General features: G+C 40.1%; 1 protein-coding gene across 1 annotated transcript in view; it reads left to right on the top strand.

The window, feature by feature from the left end:
* Nucleotides 1–1,826: 1,826 nt before the first annotated feature.
* Nucleotides 1,827–23,113, top strand: part of RHOJ (ras homolog family member J) — an 82,624-nt gene continuing 61,337 nt past the window's right edge. The window contains exon 1 of the mRNA XM_036434627.2: nucleotides 1,827–2,711. Coding sequence (XP_036290520.1) covers nucleotides 2,471–2,711 — 241 coding nt within the window. The 5' untranslated portion in view covers nucleotides 1,827–2,470. The remainder of the gene's footprint in view (nucleotides 2,712–23,113) is intronic.

Raw genomic sequence — 23,113 nt, 5'->3', positions numbered from 1 at the left:
GAACGGTGATCCCCGTTTGAAGCCCTGAGATGGGGTCAGGTTGGATTACCAGCCCGTGTGAAACTTGAGCACAAGCTCAGGAAAAGGCAGTCATCTACACACAGGTAAACCCTCAGCCACAGCACTTGACAAGTAGACAACTGAGTGTTGCCTCCAGAAGGAAGCCTTGAAAGCCAACGCCACCTCCCACACGGATTTCTTCCTCTGCCATGGAGGTGATCGTCCATGTGCTCCAGGTGGCTGCTCCATCAGCCTCGATCTCAGAATGAAGGTGACAAAAAGACACACTACAGATGCAAGAAACACACCTGATATTCTATATCATTGAGCATTGGGAGCTATTTTCCATGGCAACATGGCCTAGTATATCTACTAGGTAACCTGACTGAAACACCAGCCCTTTGTAGGAAAGATTTTGGGACATGATGCAATATGGCAAATGTAACTATAGGAGAAATCTAGGCTGTATCTATTACACAGTAGTATATACACTGAGTGGCCAGATTATTATGATCTCTGAATGCATAATAATCTGGCCACTCAGTGTATATCCTATATAATAAAAGGCTAATATGCAAATTGTCCCCTTGACCAGGAGTTCGACCAGTAGGCAGGCCAGTCAACCACTATGTCCCAATCGCACCCATGCACGAATTCATGCACTGGGCCTCTAATACATGAATGTGTGTGTGTGTGTGTGTGTGTGTGTGTGTGTATACACACATATATATTAGAGGCCCAGTGCATGAGTGTGTATACACACACACACACACACACACACACACACACTGAGTGGTCAGATTATTATGCTTTCAGAGATCATAATAATCTGTTCATTCAGTGTATATGTGGATATACAGAGACTTCTTTCCCACCCTCTACACACACACACACACACACACACACACACACACTGAGTGGTCAGATTATTATGCTTTCAGAGATCATAATAATCTGTCCACTCAGTGTATATGTGGATATACAGAGACTTTCCCACCCTCTACACACACACACACACACAGAAAGAAACCTCCTCAAGTCAATTAGATATCCTGAATACTCAAAAGTCGGTGCTCAAAAATCTCAAAGAAACACAGTTGCTCCATCAAAAAAGGACTTGACTTATTTGTCAAAATCATTTGCTGAGTTCCACTTCTTTTCTAAGACCAAGTACATTAATCAAACTCAGAGCTTCAAAGGGACTCCATTCTGAGTGATCCAACAGACAAATAAATTAGCTGCCCATGGTTCCTTTGTAATTGAAGGGAACCAGGCTGACCCAAGGGAATGGGGCTAAATCAAACAGGGAACCCTCCCAGTAAAAGCAGCATTTGGGGGCCTGAGCCAAATCAATGCAGCCATCCCACACACTCCCTTCCAAGAGTAAGAGTGAGCCAAGCACATGTGTGTTTCCTCACTAATAAGAAGATGCAAATGTCCCACATCTGATTGATTTCTTATGTGCTATGACCATAAAAAGGCTTGTGTCTGGAATACACATTTGTTTGAGCGTTGTGCTCAACTGTGGCAACTTTCGATCCTGAACACACGTTATACCTATGATCCAACTTTCCTTTTGAAATCCTTAACTAATCCTGGATGGTTTTTTTGGTTTTTGGTGTGTTTTTTTCCCCTCTCTCTCTCTCTCTCTCTTTATTGCAGGAAGGAATTGCTTAAGGTTTCTCATTTAAGTATGTGACGAACTGTCCATTTTTCATTTGCAGAGCTTTTAAGTGGTGACTCAGAGAGGGATGATGTCATATGTTATCCTAGCACGGCTGGTGTGGTTCTCTCTGCTCCCTTAAGCCATTCCCCTGTTTCTGGGGCAGACAGTGCTCCCCAGTTTCCATCCTTTCATCAGCCTCTTCCCGGCCAGCCACAGGCAAACAGCCTCCCCAGCAGCGGACGGACAGGAAGTCTGACAGCTTGAGTCTGCAGTGGGACCCCTAGTGCTTTCCCACTCAGGTCCTGGCAGCGTTCCCCAGAAGTACAAACACACGCACACAGAGCTCCCATTGTTGCAGCCTTCCCCAGCCCACGGAGCCTAATATGGAATGCAGCAGGAAACCCATGATTTCCTGACACTCGGCAGGCTGGAGGAAGCCAGGGGGAAACTCCATTAAAAAGCCCGGCTCTCCTCCATGTTAGCTGTGAAGGGGGAAATGGGGAAGATTCAGCAAAACCCCGTGTCTGCAGCCGGGCTGGAGAGGGGGAGAGCAGAGTGAAACCCGCAGGCTGGTGAAATTTCCAGACTGCCCTTAGTGCTCGGTGAAAATGAGGGTTTCTGGACTCACACTGCTTAGGCAAAAGGGGTTCGTAATTCTCCCAAGTGTGTGTTACCTTTCTCTGCCAGCATGGTAAGCCAGAGGGCGTATGCCAGCTGCCTCCAACAAGTCTGCGGGACCCCAGGTACCCAAAGTAAAGCAAAGTGACCTCAAGCCTGGTGCTTGAGATCCCTTCCCGCAGCTCCATGGGCTCTGGGAGAAGCGGGAGAAGCCAGAGCAGCGGCTCAGGCACAGCAGCTGGAGCGGCGAGAATGAACTGCAAGGAGAGTGACAGCAGCTGCGGCTGCGGGGGCAGCGAGGAGAAGAAGATGCTGAAGTGTGTGGTGGTGGGGGACGGCGCCGTGGGCAAAACCTGCCTGCTGATGAGCTATGCCAACGACGCCTTCCCAGAGGAGTACGTGCCCACCGTGTTTGACCACTATGCAGGTAAGAGGAGCAGGAGCGGGGAGGCCGGTCCCTGCCTGCACGGTGAGTGAGGCGGAGGCGACACCCCCCTCCCCAGGAGTCTGGCTGGCTTCTGATGTTAGTATTGGGTGCGGGCCTGGCAATAGACAGGTAACTTAGCATGACATGCAACCAAGGACTTTGCTGGAATTATTAGGAGAACAATTGGCACATCGATTTGTATTGTAACTCTCCCCCCCACCAAAAAAAAAAAAAAAATCAAATGAATAATACTGGGGAAATTCCCTAAAATGCACCTGAGACTCATCAACTTTTTTATTGTGAATATTTTAAAATATAGTGTAATTGCACCACAATTCTTTTTTTTAAAAATCACCACTAACCACACAAGTGGTGAAAGAAGTGTTCTTGCCACTTTTCCTATATTCACCACAGGCCATTCAGAAATGAAAATGTTGGGAATAATAAGCATCAGAATTTTTATGCTGATATAACAATTGGTGCTGTACTATTATACAATACTTTGATTTTCCTGCGGGGGGGGGGGGAATCATAAAAGGATTCAAGTATTTATTAGGCGATCTGTATCTTGAAGGAAAAGAAGTATTTTTCATTGATAGGTTTTACAAAGTAAAAATAGAGATAAAAATAAAATCTAAAACTTTTTAAAGTATGTCCCAAAAGGACAAGTTTGGGGATAAAATAATTTAAAGCATGATAGTTAACATACTTTAGTCACGACTTAATTCTTCTAGGTATGTATATTTTTAAGCGTTCTAAAGTTCGTAGTGAGACTGCTTATCAATGTGATATCTTATCTAAATGTTTCCATTTTACTCTTTTTTTCTCAATTTCCAAAACAAATCTTATTTAATTTCCTAAAAGCATGTTCATGAGATTCTTCAGAAGTTCACAATAGCCTCGATTTTATAAGTTTTCAAAATAGTGATCAGTTCGGTGAGTTATCAGAGATTTGAGATTTTGTAAGAGGAGAATTTCCTCCCCCCCTTGGCTCTGGGACAGACGCCCCAGAGGGGAAGTGGCCCACAGGAAACCTGTGTGAGTGTTGGCTTTGTTATGGAGCCATTTGGAAGCCTCTTTCTGCAGGAAGTAGCTTCTTTCCCGAGCTAAACAATCACCTAAGTCTCCCCACCCCTCCTCAGCTTCCATAGCTTATGGCAATATTACAGAGCAGACAGGGACAGAGCCACAATCTCCATTTCCCAGCTGGTTTTCTGTGTTTGTAGAAATTAAGAGCGAATTTGAATGCTGGCTCCCTTAAGCTTTTCTGAAAATACTAGAAGCCCAGTGCATAAAATTCATGTACTCAGGGGATGGAGGGTCCCTCAGCCCGGCCTGCATCCTCTCACAGTTCGGAGCCCTTGGGGAATGTCCAACTGCCACTGCGCTCGCCAGCCATGAGCACGGCTTCTGGCTGAGCAGCACTCCCCCTGTGGGAGCACACTCACCACCAGGGGGCAGCTCCTGCATTGAGTGTCTGCCCCCTGGTGGTCAGTGTACATCATAGTGAGTGGTCATTCTCCCGTTCAGTCGATGTGCATATTAGCCTTTTCTTATATAGGAAAATGACTATGCCAAGAGAAGAATATTTTAATGAGAATAGAATAAAGAGAAGAACAGGTAGGCTTTCACCTTGAGGGGAAAGAACAAATAATGAAACTATGGGGTCTGTAACTTAAAGTTACTGGGATAGTTGTAAGGTTACTTATTCCACACTCTCTTTCGGCCAGAAAAGAAAAACTGGCTGGTACCTAATTTAAAAAGTGTTTCAATCAAAGGTGGAACTCAAAATATCCTAAAGGAAGAGGTTTCAAGTTGTTTTGAAACACATGTATCCCATCCCCATCCTTGGGTGAAGCAATTACAGTGTAGTGTCAGAAAGAAAGAAAATAACACCATCTTTACAGATAAAGTCAGCCAATAAAAAACAAACAAACAAAACCAAAAACATTAGAGATCAAAGGCTGAACCACTACTGAATTCCACTACAGTCAAATTATTTTATATTTCAACTAGAAGCCCAGTGCATAAAATTTGTGCTGGCCTGATTGCCCCCTAACTGCTCCCCTGCCAGCCTGATTGATGCCTAACTGCTCCCTGCCAGTCTGATGGCCCCTAACTTCCCTCCCCTGCTGGCCTGTTCACCCCAACTGCCCTCCCTTGTCAGCCATCTTGTGGCGATCATCTTGGGATGATGTCACGTGAGGGCATGATTCCACCTAGGCTTTTATTATTTAGAATTGTGCATATACTTATTGTTATTTGAACATCAAGGCATCTTAAAGATTTTGACTACTCATTGATTTTAGCTCTTAAGAAATCACAGCCCTTCCTTATACCCAAAGCAATTATTTGCACATAGTAGGCATTGCCAAACATTGTTGCTCCAATTTATACTTTGTACCTCTTCTTAAAAAAAAAAAAAAAAAATATATATATATATATATATATATATATATATATATAATATATAATATATATATTCTTTCATATATATATATATATATATATATATATATATATATATATATATTATTTCAGAGAGGAAGGGGAGAGGGATAGAAACATCAATGATGAAAGAGAATCATTGATTTATTGCCTCCTACATGCCCCTCATTGGGGATTGAGCCTGTAATCCAGGCATGTGCCCCGACCAGTAATCAAACTATGACCTACTGGATCATAGGTCAATGCTCAACTACTGAACCATACTGACCTGGAGCTTTATAGCTTTTTAAATAGGCAATCTATTCTCATGTGCTTTCAACTAGATTACAAAGGAAATGAAGACATGAGCCAATACATCTAGGATAGTAATGAAGTGAATGTTTCCATCAATAAAAGGATCTTCTTCATCACAAAACTCTAGTTCCTTTTAACACCATCTTCTAAATCTATGAGCTAAATTCTTACACATGAGAACCTATAATCAATTGTTAAAACAAAATAAAACTAATGGTCTCTTCTCCATGTGGAGTAATTAGTATCCAGTACCTGGGTCCTACCACACTATTCTGAAATAAAAACTTGCATGCAACTGACTTACTGAATCTTTAGAAAATTATAGTTCAAGTCAAAGAAAGCCTACCCCTTGAATATGTTTCCCTAATAGATGGCCTTCCCAGGAAGGTAGAGATAAAATAGTAAGGATGGAAGTACAGCATACCGCTCAAAATGGTAAGCTCTGAAGCCAGATAGCCTGGTTCTTATACTGGCTCTGCCATTACTGTGTGACCTTGAGAAAGTTACTTAACCTCTCTATGCCTCAATTATCACAAATGGAATAAAATAGATGATAAAGGTATTAGGATTTTTTTTGGTGGGGGGGAATAAATTAATACATGTAGTTCTTACAACAGTGCCTTACAATGGTAGGCATTAGGTACATCATAGCTATTATCATTAAAAATAGGGTCTCTTCACTTACACACATATTTAAAAGCAAATTAAAATATAACTAAAAGATAAAGACTATAACAAAAAATATATAATTCCAAGAGTAGCCTCCACATCGAGTAGGGTGTGATGGAGTATGTGTACTGTCCTTATAGTTATCATGAGTATGAAAATTGATAAATATGTACACACGGAGTTATAATAGTGAGATATTCACTTGGGAGATGAAATATCAGTTGTGCATGAGTGATTATAGAAAAATCAATAACCAACTAGAATCTCAATAATTTCCCCTTTTCCTTATGTGCCAGAATCCGAAAGTACATTTCCTCCATGACGCTTTCCTTGCTCCATCTTCAACCCATCTCCATAAATGTATTAAATTTCTGGAACACAACTTCCACCATTGGATAACAATTTATCCGTTTTCTTAGGTTCCCAATTTCACTGTGCTGAGAGCTCTTGAGGCAAAGGGTCACATCTTGCCAAATCAGTATTCAGTGCTCAGTCCTCCTCTTACTTGGTCTCTCGGAGGCTTTACTTATAGTTTGTTATTCTCCTTGAAACACTTTATTTACTTGGTTTCAAAGGCACCACAGTCTATTGGTCTATACTGCTCTCGCTGGCAGATCTCTCTCCATCTTCTCTGCTGCTTCCTCCATCTCTTCCCAGCCATTAAGTGCTGGCATCCATCCAAACTCAGTCCTTGGCCCTCTTTATTTACACTCATGCCCTTGTTGATTGTATCTTGAGTCATTGCTTTAAATATTACTTAGACACACATGACTCCCAAATATGTACTTCACCCCCAATAACCTCCTGAGACCCAGCTGAGATATGCACTGTCCACTTGGGTATCTAACAGGCATCTCAAACTTAACCTGACCAATACAGAACTTTTTATTTCCCCCAATCTAATTCTCCCCTAGGTTTCCCATAAAAACCTGAAAAAGCTGGTACTCTCCTTAAGTTCTTTCTTCCTTTGACCACGCCTTTCTCTCTCTCTCCATCCAACCTCTGCCAGTAGCTCAATATTCAAAATATATCCCAAACCTGACTACTCCCCACCTCCATTGCCTTTACTCTTCTCCAAGCTACCATCATTCCTCAACCAAACTACTGTAAACACCTCCAGATTCCCTGCTTCTAATCTTGTCCCCTATAGTCAGTTCTGCACATGACTGGCAGGAGGATTATCCACAGCCCCAAATCCTCCATCACACTCAGACCCCATCACACTCAGACCCCAAATTCCATCACACTCAGACTCCATCATTTATCATGGTCTACAAGGCATTCCATGACTCCATCCCTGTTATCTCTCCAACGTCATCTCCCAACTCTGCTCTTCGGTGTTCCTGCAGTAGCCATATCAGCCATCTTGATATTATTCAAACACACTCAACTCTGTCCTCCCTGGAAGACTTTGTATTTGCTCTTCCTCTATAGTATCCAGCCTGACACTATTTCTCCAGATCCTCCTCAACTTCAACTGACTATGCTAGTTAACACACTCATACACACAGTCACTCTTTTTTTTTCCAAATTTTTTTATTGATTTCATAGAGGAAGGGGGAGGGAGAGACAGAAACATCAATGATGAGAGAGAATCACTGATTGACTGCCTCCTACACTAGGGATCAAGCCTGCAACTCCGGGCATGTGCCTTCCACTGGAATCAAACCCGGGACCCTTCAGTCCGCAGCCAATACTCCATCCACTGAGCCAAACCAATTAGATCTGCAGAGTCACTCTTTAATCTCTCATCCTGCTATGTCTTTCTTCATAATGTTTAATATACCTGGCATTATACTTATATTTGCTTACCATTTGTATCCCACACTGAAATGTATACTCCATAAGGGTAAGGACTTTGTCTTGTTCTATCCTCAGCTTTTAAAATAGAGCCCAATATAGGCCCTCAATAGATAAGCATTAAATAAATGAATTATTGTAGTATGCCTTCCTCATTTGGGGCCCTTTAGTGCTAAGATAATTCCTGGTCCATTAAAGCTTTGATGAATAAATGAACAAATTGCTGATCCCATAGTTATTTCTTTAGGAATGAACATATAAAATTAGTACATTTATTATCTAACATGTGAACTATATTGTTCACATGTTAGAATAAATAATCATTTCATCTCTGCTGGAATTATAATACATCATTGAATTTACTTGACCTGTGTAGCCAATATCAGATCTATCAAATATGTACGTCTAAATTGTAAACTTCATTTGGTAACAAATGGATGTATTAAAATTCCTACAGATATCCAAAATCTTGCCTAAATTTTGGATGGCACACTCAAACATATAAGTTCTTGTATAAAGATCATGTTCTGGGATAGCCCCAAGTTCAACTAAGGGCTAGGACTAAAATTTGGGGGCAGTAGAATGATGGTAGAAAAGGTCACTCATGCTTTTTACAGGTGTACCTAAGAAATATCTCTGGGCCCTTCTCTCCCCTCCCCTCAGGATGGCTCAAGATGCCCTAACAACCTTTAGAGCTTTCACAGCTTACCATGAACAACCACATTTCTTCTCCAACCCTGTTTTTATCCTGTCTGTAAGCTTTGAGTTTTGAAGCAGACCCACCACTGAGAAAGTACTAGCAAATAATATTTCACATGACATGACTAAAGGATAGCACTTCCATTTTGAGTTTAGTCAGAGTGCATGTTGAGTCAGACTGTGATGGTGGTTTGTATGTTTATGTGTGTGGGTGTATGAAATAAGCCCATTCAGCTGAAATCTGGGAAAGATGTACCTCATGCACCATTTCCATCACTCTCAGAATCAGAGTTGATTTTGTCTGTGGCTCTTTCTTTTAACACCCATCCCTCCTAGAGCTTGTTGAAAACCACCTGTGTTTGGAAACTCATTTTAAGCCACTATTTGCAAACCCAGGCTGCCTGTGCAGGAAATTAACACAATTCGTGGAAAAGGGGAGGAATCGAGTTACTCTATCAACTGAGTGATATGTAAAAGGAAGTTTTCACAGAGAGTTGAAAGTCAATTCTAACTTCTTCCACCTAATTAAATGGTCCAAGGTAGATTCAACCACAACATTAATGGCCAAAGCAGAGGGTGGGGTCCACTTTGCACCGGGGATGGGGGTGGGAGGGGAGGAATAACATAAAATAAAAAGTGAAATTTTTAAAACTTCCAGGCCTTTACAGAGCTGTGACACAGTTCTGCCCATTTGAAAACATATACTCAATAGTTTATCTTTTGTTCCTTCAGAAGACACCTGAGAGTCTCTGGAGAATGGATCCAATTCATGTTTTGTAAGCCAAAAAGGAAACCCAGCCGAGACCGGTTTGGCTCAATGGATAGAGCGTCGGCTTGGGGACTGAAGGGTCCCGGGTTCGATTCCGGTCAAGGGCATGTACCTTGGTTGCGGGCATATCCCCAGTAGGGGGTGTGCAAGAGGCAGCTGATCGATGACTCTCTCTCATCGACGTTTCTATTGTAACTCTCTATCTCTCTCCCTTCCTCTCTGTACAAAATCAATAAAATATATTTTTTTAAAAAGGAAACCTAAAACAACTCTCATGAGTCTATGAAATAAATCACCAGGATTTTAACTTTAGATACAAATCTAAAAGAAATTAGTGAAAGGGGAGACAAGAATGAGTCAGTGGGATCATTCACTCTATTCCTTCTAAATGTAATGATGCTCAAAGCCCAGTCTCATAGGTATCCAACCCCCCAATATCTCTTTTTTGCAGCACTGTGATGGGTGTCTAATGCTTTTTCTGGACTCTGGGAGGCTACACCAAAGGCACAGTGATAGGAATTAAGTGGCTAGTGCCTTCCACACTGTGATGCCTATGAGACCCATCAGAGGCTCCAGGGGTAGAAATTACACTCAGAAAGCAAAAGTATAGTGCAGAGTTGGTAAGAGAAGAAGGGAGGAGGAGGAGAAGGAATAGGGAGGGAGAGGGAGGAGGGAGGGAGGGAGGGAGGGAGGGAGGGAGGGAGGGAGGGAGGGGAGGAGGAAGAGAGGGGGAGGGAGGGAAGGGAGGGGAAGAGGAAGGGAGGGGGGAGGGAGGGAAGAGAAGGAAAGGAGGGATGAAGGGAGGAAGAAAGGAAGGAAGGAAGGAAGGAAGGAAGGAAGGAAGGAAGGAAGGAAGGAAGGAAGGAAGATAGATTAAGTATCTATGACCAGAGTGATCCAGGAAAAGCCATGCTCCCTGGTTTAGAAACTGCACCTGCAGAACCTGCCTACCTGTCAGTGTTAGCTGCCCACAAACCAAGGACTGTGACCAATTCAGGCTTCAGCAAACAGTCTTCCAGCAACTGAGGCTTCTAATTCCACAGAGCCTGGCTCCCTTTGCTGACCAGCTGGGAAATGCTTCATAAATTTTACTACTTAACTGCCTCTTGAGGTTGGGCTTCAAGTAAACAGTATTTTATCTCTGGGATAGTTTTCTCAAAATCTTCCATCTCTCCTCTTTTTGTGAGTCAAATAGCAAATTGGGCTCAGTACACTGGATGTCTGTTTTTTGATACAGTAGGCCTGTTCTACAAATGTAGGTAAAGGTGGACAATACAAGGCCTCTTGGGACAGGAGAGGGAAGAAAACAGAGACTGTCTCTCATCAGTCATGAGCACATAATCACAAAGGCCTGTGGAGGCCCTGCCCACTGTGTGGGGAAACAGGTTCTGATCAGGCAGAAAAATTACTTTACCATGAACAAGAATCCAAACAGTTAATTTTCCGGGTGTAGCATGGTTAGGATAAATCCCATCATGAATTCAGTAGGGACCGTCTGTGAGTAACGGAGAGCCTGGCATCATTCCTGCTACTCTGAACTTTTGGATTTGCCCAATGTTCACAAAACAAAAAGAGCTGATTCATGTGTATTCACTCAGCATTTTGTCTTAGATCATAATGCAGCTTTTATCCAGGGTGTTCATCATTGCCAATCTCAGTATGTGGTAGTATTAATTACGAAACACAAACACCACTAGAATGTGTGTTAATAGCAATAACGACAACTGTACACTCCTATAGTCCTTCAGTCACACTTGTGTTTTATGCATCGATGGTTGCCTCCTCACAATGACCCTATGAGGTGCTACTATTTTCCCAATTTTACTAATGAGGAAATCAGGGCCCAAAGATATTTACCAATTTGCCCAAGGTCAGAGACCTTGTAATGGAAGAAGGGAAGACCATGAAATAGTAAACAAACAAGTAAGCCATGTATCAGTTTAAGCTAACAACATTAATCAAAAAGTCAATATTAGCTAGCCTGCTATAAAAAACAGACCCCAACATGTAAGGGATTAACACCACAGTTAAGGGTGTTCCTTGCTAATGTTATGGTCTTGGACGGGCATTTAAGTCAGTGGGGCTGCTTTCTTCCATGTGGTCATCTAGGGACTTAGGCTCCTTGCACCTTGTGACCCTGCCGTCCCCTAGGATCTCCAGTTATCTGCACCCAAGCAGCCTAATGAGAAAGAACATGGAGAAATTTGAATAGAAGGTTTTATGGGCCAGGTCTGGAAGTGACAGACATCATTTCTTGTAGCTCTCCAGAGGGGATAACTTAGTGACAAGGCCACACCTCACTCGAAGTGAGGCTGGGCAATGAAGCCCATCTACGTGGCTAAAAGAAGGAAGAATGGACTCTGATGGAAACCAGTCATCTCTGCCTGCATCAGACTCTCCAGTCACCAGATATCCCTGCACACTTTTTCCCACATACAAAGCAAACTCACCCCTTTCCTAAGAGGAACCACCCAGTGTTCCATTCTGTCACTGAAGCAGGTCAAAGTCTAGCATCTGCAGATGGCACACTCTCCTTTCCATTTGATGGAGATGTGACTCCTGTGGTCCTATATACACAATCACCCATTGGACAGTGACAGGTGGGAATGGGATAGCTAATATATTCCAGCCTCCTTTCAGAAAAGGGAAGAATGTGTGACCCATAGCAATAACAGACCCCTGAAGGCAAACGCAAGGAAGACCCTGCGCTGGAAGTGGGGGGAATTGATCCTAATGCTGCTCCCTGAGAGGAATTCCTTCATCATTCTTCTTGACTTTCCCTGGCGAGGCTCTTCAGAAGGTTTTTCTTCCTCATCGATTATCCTGTAGGACTCACATCTGAATTGGATCTTAGAGGGTAGGTTTTCCTTGGGGGCTGTACAACTTCAGAGCCTGTTTCTTACTTGTGCAGTTTGGGGGCTCAAGTGGGTTTTTTTGTGTGTGTGGGGTTTTTTTGTTTGTTTGTTTGTTTGTTTTGGGTTTTTTTTTGTAATCATAGCATATTTAATCCAAGCTTGACATTTCTTTGGAAATACAACTCTCCAAAATTTACTGGGCTTCTGGTAAGTTCCATGTGTCAGCAACCACATCTAAGACTGAAGTGTCTTTCCTAGACATAATTTCTTAAACATGCTTTATTTGTCTGCTTCCTCTAACCAATGCCTTTTGCTCTCAAATTATCCTTGGCTACCTGGAGGCCATATGAAGCAGTAGGCTTAGATGGAAGGGCAATACTTGTTGGGTCTTATCTTTGACACAGAGATGATTCTATTTAAATAAAGAAATGAATATTGTTGCTCAAATCTTTTTTTTTTCCTCAAACCCTTTTTTAATTGTATCTCCTATTTGTGAAATCCAAAATAATTAATTTTCCCTGGCCAGGTAGCTCAGTTGGCCAAATTATCATCCCAATATGCCAAGGTTGTGAGGAGGGGAGAAGGGAGGAAACCCAGAACCCATGCACATGCCCTTGACTATGAATCAAACCCTCTACCCTTTGGTACTCAGGATGATGCTCTAACTCTGAGCACACCAGTCAGGACAATAAATAAATACCTTTTAAAAATAATTAATTTTCCAATTCTATAAGGCCATTAATATGTGTTCTATTTACCCTTGCTTTAAAAACAACAAATTCAGCTCTTTTCTTCCTTGTAACACCTTGCTAAATACAGTAAGAATTCTGGCACTTCCCAACCTTTCCTTTGAATGCTATAGACTCTGTAGGATCTAGGTTTATTTTCCATGTTCCACAGCCAACAGCCTTGTAAAATATTTTGCCACAGAATAACAAAGATCTTTATCTTTCCAGCCTGTTCTGTGTTTGTTTTAATCACCTGCCACTTAATGGCTAAGACAACATTTTTTAAGTGTTGTTGTTGTTGTTTTTAATGAGAGCAGCACACAAGATAGGAAAGGATGCTATAAAAAAATAGGCTCTAATATATAGTGATTTAAACTATTAGAATTCTATTTCTTGCTCAGATCACAGACTTGAGCAAGTGTTCACATTGGTGAGATGGTTCGTTCCGTGTGGTCATTCATAGACAGACTTCTTTCCATCGTGTGACTCGGCTGTTGCGTAGGACTTTGTAGTGCTCTGTATCTAAACAGTGAGAGATGAACGAATATGAAGCAGTGAAGGCAAGGAGTAATGGATGGGCCAGGTCCACAAGCTACTTACACACTAGTTCTGTTCACATTTCATTGGAGAGAAGTTAGACCCTCGGCCACACATAATTGTAAAAGAGGTGAGCTATAGGCCCAAAGAAAGAGCAAACTGGTTTTAATAGATTTTACATTAAACACACTAGACCCACATAACTATATAAACTGCCCTAAGCATCACATTTAGTCAGGTGTTTACTCAACTACAAATGACAAGCCTGTATTTCTTGAGTTTGCCTGGTCATCAGAAAAATCTGCTTGTTAAGCATGCAGTCTTTGGTCATCCAAGGCTGCTATGCCAGACCCACTAAGAAACAGAGCTGCAAATATAAACTTCTACAATCATCTGAGGCATTTCTGATCAGATGAACCCTATGAAGCTCCCATGTTAGAGTTCAATACCATTTGGAGATTGTAAGTTCATTGTTTGATCTAATGTAATTTAGCAAGTTCAGAAAACCCTTCTTTATGTTATAAAGGTGCCTATAAATAAAATTAAGAAGAACAATTCTATATTCAACCATCAATCAGTAAAAAAGCAATTTAAAATATATAAAATATACATAAATAATTTTATATGTGAATTATGTGTATATATAAATATAAAATAACAAATTTTATATTTATTTTTATAAATAAAAATAACATGCAATTTCTAATACATATACATATAAAATTTCTTGACTTGATAGTTTTTAATAGGAGGAAATGTATAAAACCAGAAGAGGCCTTCAGAGCTGCTCCAAAACAGCTAGAAAATTCCTAAAAGAGGAACTAGAGGGCTTGCCAAAAAGTTCTGTACCCATGGCTGGGACATAGAGACCCAGAACGAAAGAGAACATACAAGGCTGAGAACTAGAAAGTGTTGGGAGACGGCTGGTACAAGGCTGGGAAAGCCTCAGAGACTCAGAACAGAGATAAGTGGGGACTATAAACCAGGGCAGGAAGGAGACTAGCCAGGCTACTTTGGGTACATCAAACAGGAGGGAGATTAACCAGGCTAACTTGGGTACACCAAGCAGGAGGAAGACTAAGCAGGCTATCTTGGGTACATCAAACAGGAGGGAGACTAACCAGGCTACCTGGGGGACACGAAGCAGGAGAGAGACTAACTAGGCTAACTTGGGGGCAGCACCCAAGAAGGAGGCTATCTTGAGGCACCAAACAGAAGGTAAATTAACCAGACTGACTTGGGGCAGCACACAGGAAGGAGACTAACCAGGCTAACTTGGGGGCACCACACAGGAGGGATACTAACCAGGCTAACTTGGGGCACCAAGCATGAGCTGCTGGGAGAAAGGCCTCAGTCCTGATTAGCAAAGCTTTATAAGTATGAATGGCTGTTGGCTGGGCCTGCTGCCTGTAAAACAATAATCAGCAAGACTGTCAGACCTTCACAGGGGTCACTGAGGGAAATCAAAGAACACTTACCCTCTGGAGCAAAGGAGTCTTAAAAAACAGGAAAGAGCCTGAAATCCTTGGGGTGTTTTGGGGTGGTTCTTTCTTGGACGCTGTTATAGTTCTTCCATATCCATCCAACTCTACTATTGTGAAATGAACAGAAACATCTGTTTCTCTTCTGCAAATCCTTCTGTTCTTCATGCTTTGACCTAACATTTGGGGGAAAGGAGAAAAAAAATGGAAAGTCGCCTAAAATTTAATTTCTCGGAGTCCAAAAAGTTTTAGCTTGGACTAGAATCTGGTTCCTGAAAGAGACAGCATGTAAATTATGTAAGAGGCAGAAATTGCGTAACTGGGACTCGGACAACCTTATCTGCACAATCAATTGATAAGCGCTCTTGCTAGTGGGGAACCAAGCCTTCCTTTGGCGCCTCTCCAGCTATTTTAAAGCAAATTAGTAAATCAGGACTTAGAGTGTGATTCTACTTGCCAACAGCAGAGAAACAATGATCTGTGTGGCTGAAGCAAATGCACCATACGGAACAAAACTGCTTCCTGATCGTCTTGCAGCAATATTTACAGTTACTTAATAAAATAGTAATTAGCTAATTATTGAATATGTGTCAAGCCCTGTGTTACCACTGCTATCTTTCTTGAGCCTTACATTATCTCCAGGTCATAAGTATCTTCATTTCATAGACAGGAAAACTGAAACTCGGAGAAGTAACTTGTCCAACATCACATGGCTAAGTGTCAGAATGGACATTCATATCTACCTAGTTCAAATGTCACCTCCTCAACGAGGCTAGGCCACCCTGACCAAATTGGCTCCCTTTCAAAACCTGCTTATTCCCTCTGTAGTTATTATGTTGTTTGTTTCATTGTCCATTGCTTATATCCCCATAGAATATATGCTTCATGGAGGCAAAGTTCTATCTGTTTCATTTACTTTTATGTCCCCAGTGCCTGGGAATAGGGCTGCAACCCCACAATATCTACTGAATGACTGGTTAGTTGAATGAATGAATGACATCCAAGCATCTCACAAGTCTTATCCATTGCACTAAAGTTAGAAACCTGTGTGAAGTGTCAGGATAATTTTCTATGTTTAATTTAACCCTCCCGCATCCTAAAAGGATATATCCTAAGCATCATTAATATACATTCTGAAATATTGTACTGCCTTTGTTTAAAACATGTAAAACAACTTTATTTTTTTTAGGAAAAAAATTCCAAAAGATTTTGCTTCCAATCAAATTCCAAACTTATGAATTCTAATAATTTACACCAAAAAAAGTTGTTTTCCCAATTATATTAAAGATTTCTATTTAATATCTGTTTTTCAGATGTCATATACTACAAGCAAAAAAAGAAAAATTTAAATCCTTAAAGTATGTACTGTACCACTTTTTTAAATAATGAGATAAATTAAGAGAAAAAATAGTAAGTCAATAATCTCCTTCATGTATATCAGATATAAACCTCCTAAGAATTATAATGATGTTTATAAATTGCAGCCATTCATTTTCTAGAAAGTGTACTAATTTTCAGCTGGTATGCTAGCAAGAAATTCAATGAACATGTTCATATGTATTAATAATGGGGCACTTTATACTGTCAGAGTTTTTAAGTGAAGAATGGCTCTGCGCTCTCCCCTCTGATCATATTGGATTAGCTTGTATTATAAGCCCTAAATGCTTCTTTTTTCAACTAAAATGAATTTTATGTGGCACTTGCAGTAGTTTCAGATGATAAATAAGAGCTTTAAGAATATTTAATAATAAACAGGTTTTAACCAAAATTTTCAAGAGAGACAGAGTGAATATTCAATCTTAAGTGTCAATATTAGGCATAAATGCTGCTGTGGAGATTTTACAGTATTCTTTTCATTCATTTACCCTCCTAATAACTCTCTATGCCAGCCTCCCTTTTAGGTGAAACTAATCAGGTGGCAGATCAAAGGCACTTCCTCTCACACAAGTTCAGCAAGGATAGTGAAACCCTCATTATCATGCGCAGAATAATGAATCTTAATGAATTTAAAAATCAAGGAAATTTTCAGCCTTGTCATCCTGAGATAATAATTACATCCAGACCTTTCTAACGCCCATTAAATATATGACCTGTTCTTTTCCCGTTTTTAATGGGAAGCTTCTCAAGAATTCACTTCAAGTCCATCATAAACAACTTGTAGTTCAAATCCATAGCCAACGCACAGTAGCTTTTGTAATTGTTTGGCAGGAACGGGTATCTTGTCAACAGGTTAGGTGCAGCCCTAACAGGATATAGAAGTCTAGACAAAATAATCTTTTTGATCACCACTATCTGATGTCTTTTGCCCTTGTTATGAGGAAAATAAGGTGTTCTTAGGTTGACACGTGTTTTGGTGTTACAGGAAACATTTTGGTCCCTGTGGTTACAATAGATCACTGTGTTTTATAGCAGTGAATACTCATGCTGACATTGTAACAGACAAGCTAGTATTCCTGGGATTTAGTATGCAGCAGATTACAAATCATCCTAACTGACTTTTATGCTCCTTTCACTTCCTATCCGTTAACATAGTAAAACCTTCTTAAGAGTAGTGTACATCAGCCAAGCATGCTATTTAGCAATTTCACCAGTGATCACAGATTGAATTCCAGTTCTGCAAAAGAAATGTTCCATGGTAATCTAGAACTCGGTCCAAGGTCATCTAGAATTCCGTGGATTTTTCTGGATGCAAAAAGAAAACCTCATGCCAACCAATACACAAACCCTGAAGTATCTATAAGAAGTAATAAGTTATTTTGGACCCTACCACATTATAAACTAACCTGAAGTATAGGAATGTACTCAGTAAAAGAAGTTATTTCACTATAACTTGTGTCCTCAAGTCATTTCCAAAATTTCAACTGATACCCAAGTGTTAGCTCTTACAATAGTAGGGAAGCTGTGGAAGGGGGTCAGGAAAATAGATTCATTGATGCATAGCTTTCAAAGGATCCACACATCAGTTGGAAAAAAAAAACAAACAACATTTTATTTGCTTTCACTGTAACAAGGAGCTAGTACATCCCTCATAGCTTTCCTATGTGAAATCATCGCTGCCTCAACTTTCCCATTTGTCATCATCTCGTAAACAGTGAAGAAGCCCATTGACTATGAAATGGGGAAGAGAATTTCTAGTCCATTGAAGGAGACACTTAGTTCCACTTTCACAGCCAACTTCTGGTTGCTGTCACAAACCCTGCAATTTACTCAAAGCCCAGAGAAAATGAGCACCAAATAAAGCATTTTTAGGTCGAGATGAATCAGCCCACAGAATGACCCATTTGGCCCATTAAAAATTGTTCACATTTTTCTCTTTCTTTGTAACAGGGCACCAAAGACCTTTAAACAAAGTAACCAAAAATGGTGACTTTAAAAGATTTAGTGCACATTTTTTTTCTTTTCATGGTTTTTAAAATCAATAATCTGCTATTGAAAGATATATGACATATTCAAGAAAGAGCCACACTAAAATGGTTTTGGTTCATATTAAGTCTTTTCATGTTCTCCTACTTCTTTTTTTAAGGACCCTAAACTTGCTTTGGTGTGTACCTGAGCTTTGCTTCCCTTCTGAGGACAGGGAGGCCCCACTTCTAAAAGAAAGGCAGTGCCATATTAGCTTGACAAGCAGCTCCTGATTAGCCAGATTTCATGAAATTTTATATTGAAAACAAGTTATCTAGGAAGTAACCTGTCTTCTTGATAACAATATTGTAAGGTTCCCCAGGCAACTAATCTGTATTAGCCCAACATTCTTAAGAAATTACAAATTCCATACTGCACATGAAAGCATTTTGTGTGCTAGAAAACACTATCAAATGCTACTTTTTCTTAGTTATAATAAATCACTTTATTTATTAAATGCACTACAAGTATAGAATGACATAAGTAATTAGCCACAGGGTACAGCCAAGGCATAAAACCAAACGTCATCTTTCCCTAGGACCACATCCCTAGGAATGCAGTCAATCCTTATTTGCTCCTCTACACATGCCTAAGCAGCATGGATGCTCCAGTGCCAGAAATCAGGCTCAGGACCAGAGATCTCTGCTTTGTGTGCTGTACCTCACGCACACAGGCTGCTGGTTCCTTCTGTGGGTGTAAAACGCCTCAGAATTGCTGGCGTTATCTCAGCAGCAGACATGAGAGGGGAGTGTAAGGGTCTCCACAGCCCAAGCCATCCAGCTGCAATACCAGAAAAAAATTATCTCTAATCAAACATGTAAATCCATTTTTATTACCTTAAAAAGACTCGCAGTAAGAACATTTGGATATTAAAGTACTCTATTCTAAAGACATAATTGTAATTTTACTGTTTACTGTTGGTAATGTACCTCAAACAATTTATTGCCTACTGAAAAATCCAGGCCTACTTTATACCAAATTTCAAGTAGTTAATAAGTGCAGTTAGTCCCTCCTGGGATCAATGCAGAAGTTGGTTGGTTAGAAGATTTTGTCTGCTTTTTTTCTGATTTCCCTAGCATTCTCTGACTTCTAAAGTTCAAGATCACCCTTATCCCACACCCACATCCTGGGGACTCTCGCTAACTCCCAGCCTTGTTCCTCCTCAACCCTTGAACCCCATCAAGAAAAAGCATTTTCCCTAATTGCATCCAACTATCACTTAAACAACTCTTCTCACTTAAATAATTATCACTGGTACATTTTTAAGCTATAGTTGGAAGTTGAGGCAGGAGATAAATTCTCCCTTGAGCAATATAAATTGCCTCTAAGCTTTCCAGAGGCTGTTTGTTAACAAAGAAGATAAATTATTAACTTATAATAATCTCATCCCTAAGTTCCATAAATATTTCCCTTCTCAAGCAATTTCAACTCCAAAATGTTTATTCAGAGTTTGTGGAAATCAATTTAATATTTTGATATTTACTTCTATAAAATTAGTAATATTTCATTGAGACTTTTCATAACCATAATTACAAAAATCTAATTTTTTCCTCTTCTTGAAAACCTCCAAAAGAAAAGAAAAAAAAAACACAGAAAATAAAAATACAAACTGTATTTTCAGTAAAATCAGGACATAGATTCCAAAATATTTTTTAAAGAATGCCAAAAACAACAGAATTCTCTGAAGAAAGAAAGGGAGTAGTAAGAAGCTGAGAGAGATCCTATTAGTGATAGGTCTCAAAAACTGCCAACAAAAAATATGCTTTTTGAAGAAAGTGAGGGATAGACCTAGAAGAAAAACAGATCTATAGCCCATGTACATAAGAGAGTCCAGATAAGAGAATAACCTGAAGATGTCAGGAGCCTCCATAGACCTGGTTCAGAGCACAGAAGCTAAGTACTTCATAAAGAATCAAATAAAGGCAGATGCAAGAGAGATTTCTGGCAAGTATTTAAGAATATTTCAATGTTAGAAAAATCTGTTAATAAAATTAATAAGCCTAAGGAGAAAAGTAGTATAATCATCTTCAAGAGGATTGAAAAAGAATTATAATAAATTATTTTATTAATTATTTTATTTAAATAACAAAATAAGAAATGATATGATAGATGACCATTGTCAAATTTCTCCCTTCCCTATATAACTATGTCACTCCACCCTCAAGACATGAAGTTCATTCCCCAACCCTTGAATCTGGACTGGTCCTGTAACTGTTTTGACCAAGAGAATGAAGAGGAATTGGTTTTCTGATACATCAAAACTCAGGACTTCCTTTCTCTTAGAACCCAACTGTCAATGTTGTGAAATCCAAGCCATAGTGGGGGGGGGGGGGGGGGGGAGAGAACTAAAACACTCTGATCAACAGAGCCAGCTGAGCTTCCTGACAAGTCAACGCCAAACACCACACACAAAAGTGGGCCATCTTGGAAGCTCCAACCAGGTCAAGCTTCTGGAAGACTGCAGCCAAAACTGACATATTATAAAGCAGAAAGGCTGTCCAGCCAAGTCCAGTCAACCCACAGAAACATGAGATAATGATTATTGTTTTAAGTCACTAAATTCTGGCATGGTTTCTCATACAGCAATAGACCACTTACTCTTGGGTATTTTGCTTATCTATCTCAGTCCAAAAGCAATGACCATGCTTAACTGGAAAAGGCTAGAAATAGTTCCACTGAAGTCAAAAATAAGATAAGGATTCCCATATTACCATTTTTATCTAACACCTTATGGGAACTACAAGATGATGCACTTGGATAAAGGAAAAATATTAGCGGTATTTTTTTTTTAAGTTTACTCTCTCTCCTCCACTCATTCTGGGCTCTTTGCTGTTCCTTGTAAGTAAATTTCTGTTTTAGAGATTTTGCTTTTGCTGTTCCCACTGCCTGGCACTCTGTCCCCAATAGCCATACAACTGGCCTGCTCATTTCCTTCAGAGATCTACTCAAATGTCACTTAATTAGTAAGGTCTTCTCCAGTCTCTCTATATAATAATGAACTACTTCCACTTACCTTGCAGAATTTATCACCACATGATATATAGCACATTTCTTTACCATGTGTCCATTAAGATGAGGGCTAGTAAAATCATTTAAAAATCATTCTTTTGAGTGAATGATTAAAGTTTACAAGGGTTTTCACTTTCTAGTTATTTTTATACCTTGGTTTTTTCTTAAATTTTTATTAATATCCACCTTTTCCCTCTGATTTTTTTTTAGTCCTTTATAGTAGATATTAGAGCATACTTATGAATAAGCACAGAAAATTTAAATAATTTCATAATTCAGTGAACCCCCAACCATCTTGCTGGGTGATATTACAAGTAATGAAACAAATCAAAATTACTTCCTGTAAAACATGCCATACTTGAACTACTGTTTTTCCTGGTTATTTGGGCAAAGAACTAGTCATGCTTTTACAAAATTTCATCCTATAACTATGTTGCACAACCATGGTAGGAATGGATGCACGCACGTGTAGTCAAGATGTGCTCTGGATCAAATATACCTAAATTAGACACTTGGCTCTGCCTTTCAGTGGTAGTTTCATCGTGGCTTCACTTACATTCTTTAAGCTGGTTTTTTCATTTGTAAAATGGGGACATTATAAGGACTTGATTCATCAAGGACAGGAGGTGAGCCAATGTGTCAACATATGCATCACTGTTGAATAACCATCAGTGGCTTTGCTATTATTGTGTATGTGTTTCATGTGGAAGAGGTACTTAATCCAACTTCTGTGTTCTTCTGTGACATCTGATCTCCTAGGCTGCATTTTCCCTGACTCTGGTCAGTTTCGAATATCCAGGGAAGAGTACACAACACAAAATGTCCACATATTAAACCAGTACAGAATGAATCTTAACTTGGTTTGGTTCATGAGACAGTGACGAGGATGGGAGTTTATGGAGTGTGTATATATGAATATCTCTCTGTAGAAAGAACAGAAAATGACAGTGCTTGGGTAGTTAGGACACTGACATGCTTTGAGGCAGTGGACGATATGAAACAACTTTCTGGGGTCCCTTCTAGATAAAACCTACACTTCCTCTTTCTTGGTAAAGCATTCCCACGCTATAGGTTTCATTAAATCATTTTCAACTAGAGAATTATTACTACCTGCCTCGAGTAAATTCTTATACTCATGGGTGTTTGGCCATACTTTCTTCCTTTTTGATACTTGAAAAGACTAATTTTTCAAAAAGCGCTTATTACAGTTAAATTCAGGATGGATAGGAAAAGCTGTCTTATTTCCCCCAAACTACACTTTGCTAGATTATCATCTCAAGGAGTACTCAGACAAGAGCAAAGGGAGAAAGCAAAAGGCAGAAAGCTACATTGGGGTGCCTGGGAAATGGGCAACAAGGAAAACAGTCTACCTCTTAGAGCCACTTCTAAAAATCATATGTGAACCTGTACGTGTGGTGAAGGTGAAGGTTCCTGCTCCCACAGATCTCTGTCTGCTGTACAAATAACTGTTTTTCTTTAGCCACAGTTGTTCTTTCAGGCTTCAAACTGGCATTCTTAGCCATTTGCTAAACACATCCACTGAGGAAAGATGGCCTGGTAAAGAAATGAGTTCCCTTTCTTTTGATTGTAGAATATTTAAAAACCAGAAAACTTGTCAACACTGTGATCCCAAGATACTATGATGTTTCCTGCCAAATGTATTCTTTTTTATATAAATCTCCTGTGGTTTCTATATTATGAAAGCATTTAC

The sequence above is a fragment of the Pipistrellus kuhlii genome, unplaced genomic scaffold, assembly GCF_014108245.1.
Source record: "Pipistrellus kuhlii isolate mPipKuh1 unplaced genomic scaffold, mPipKuh1.p scaffold_m20_p_1, whole genome shotgun sequence".
Lineage (NCBI taxonomy): Eukaryota > Metazoa > Chordata > Mammalia > Chiroptera > Vespertilionidae > Pipistrellus > Pipistrellus kuhlii.
Note: the sequence above shows the minus strand (reverse complement) of the source record. Positions and strands in the feature narration are given on the sequence as shown.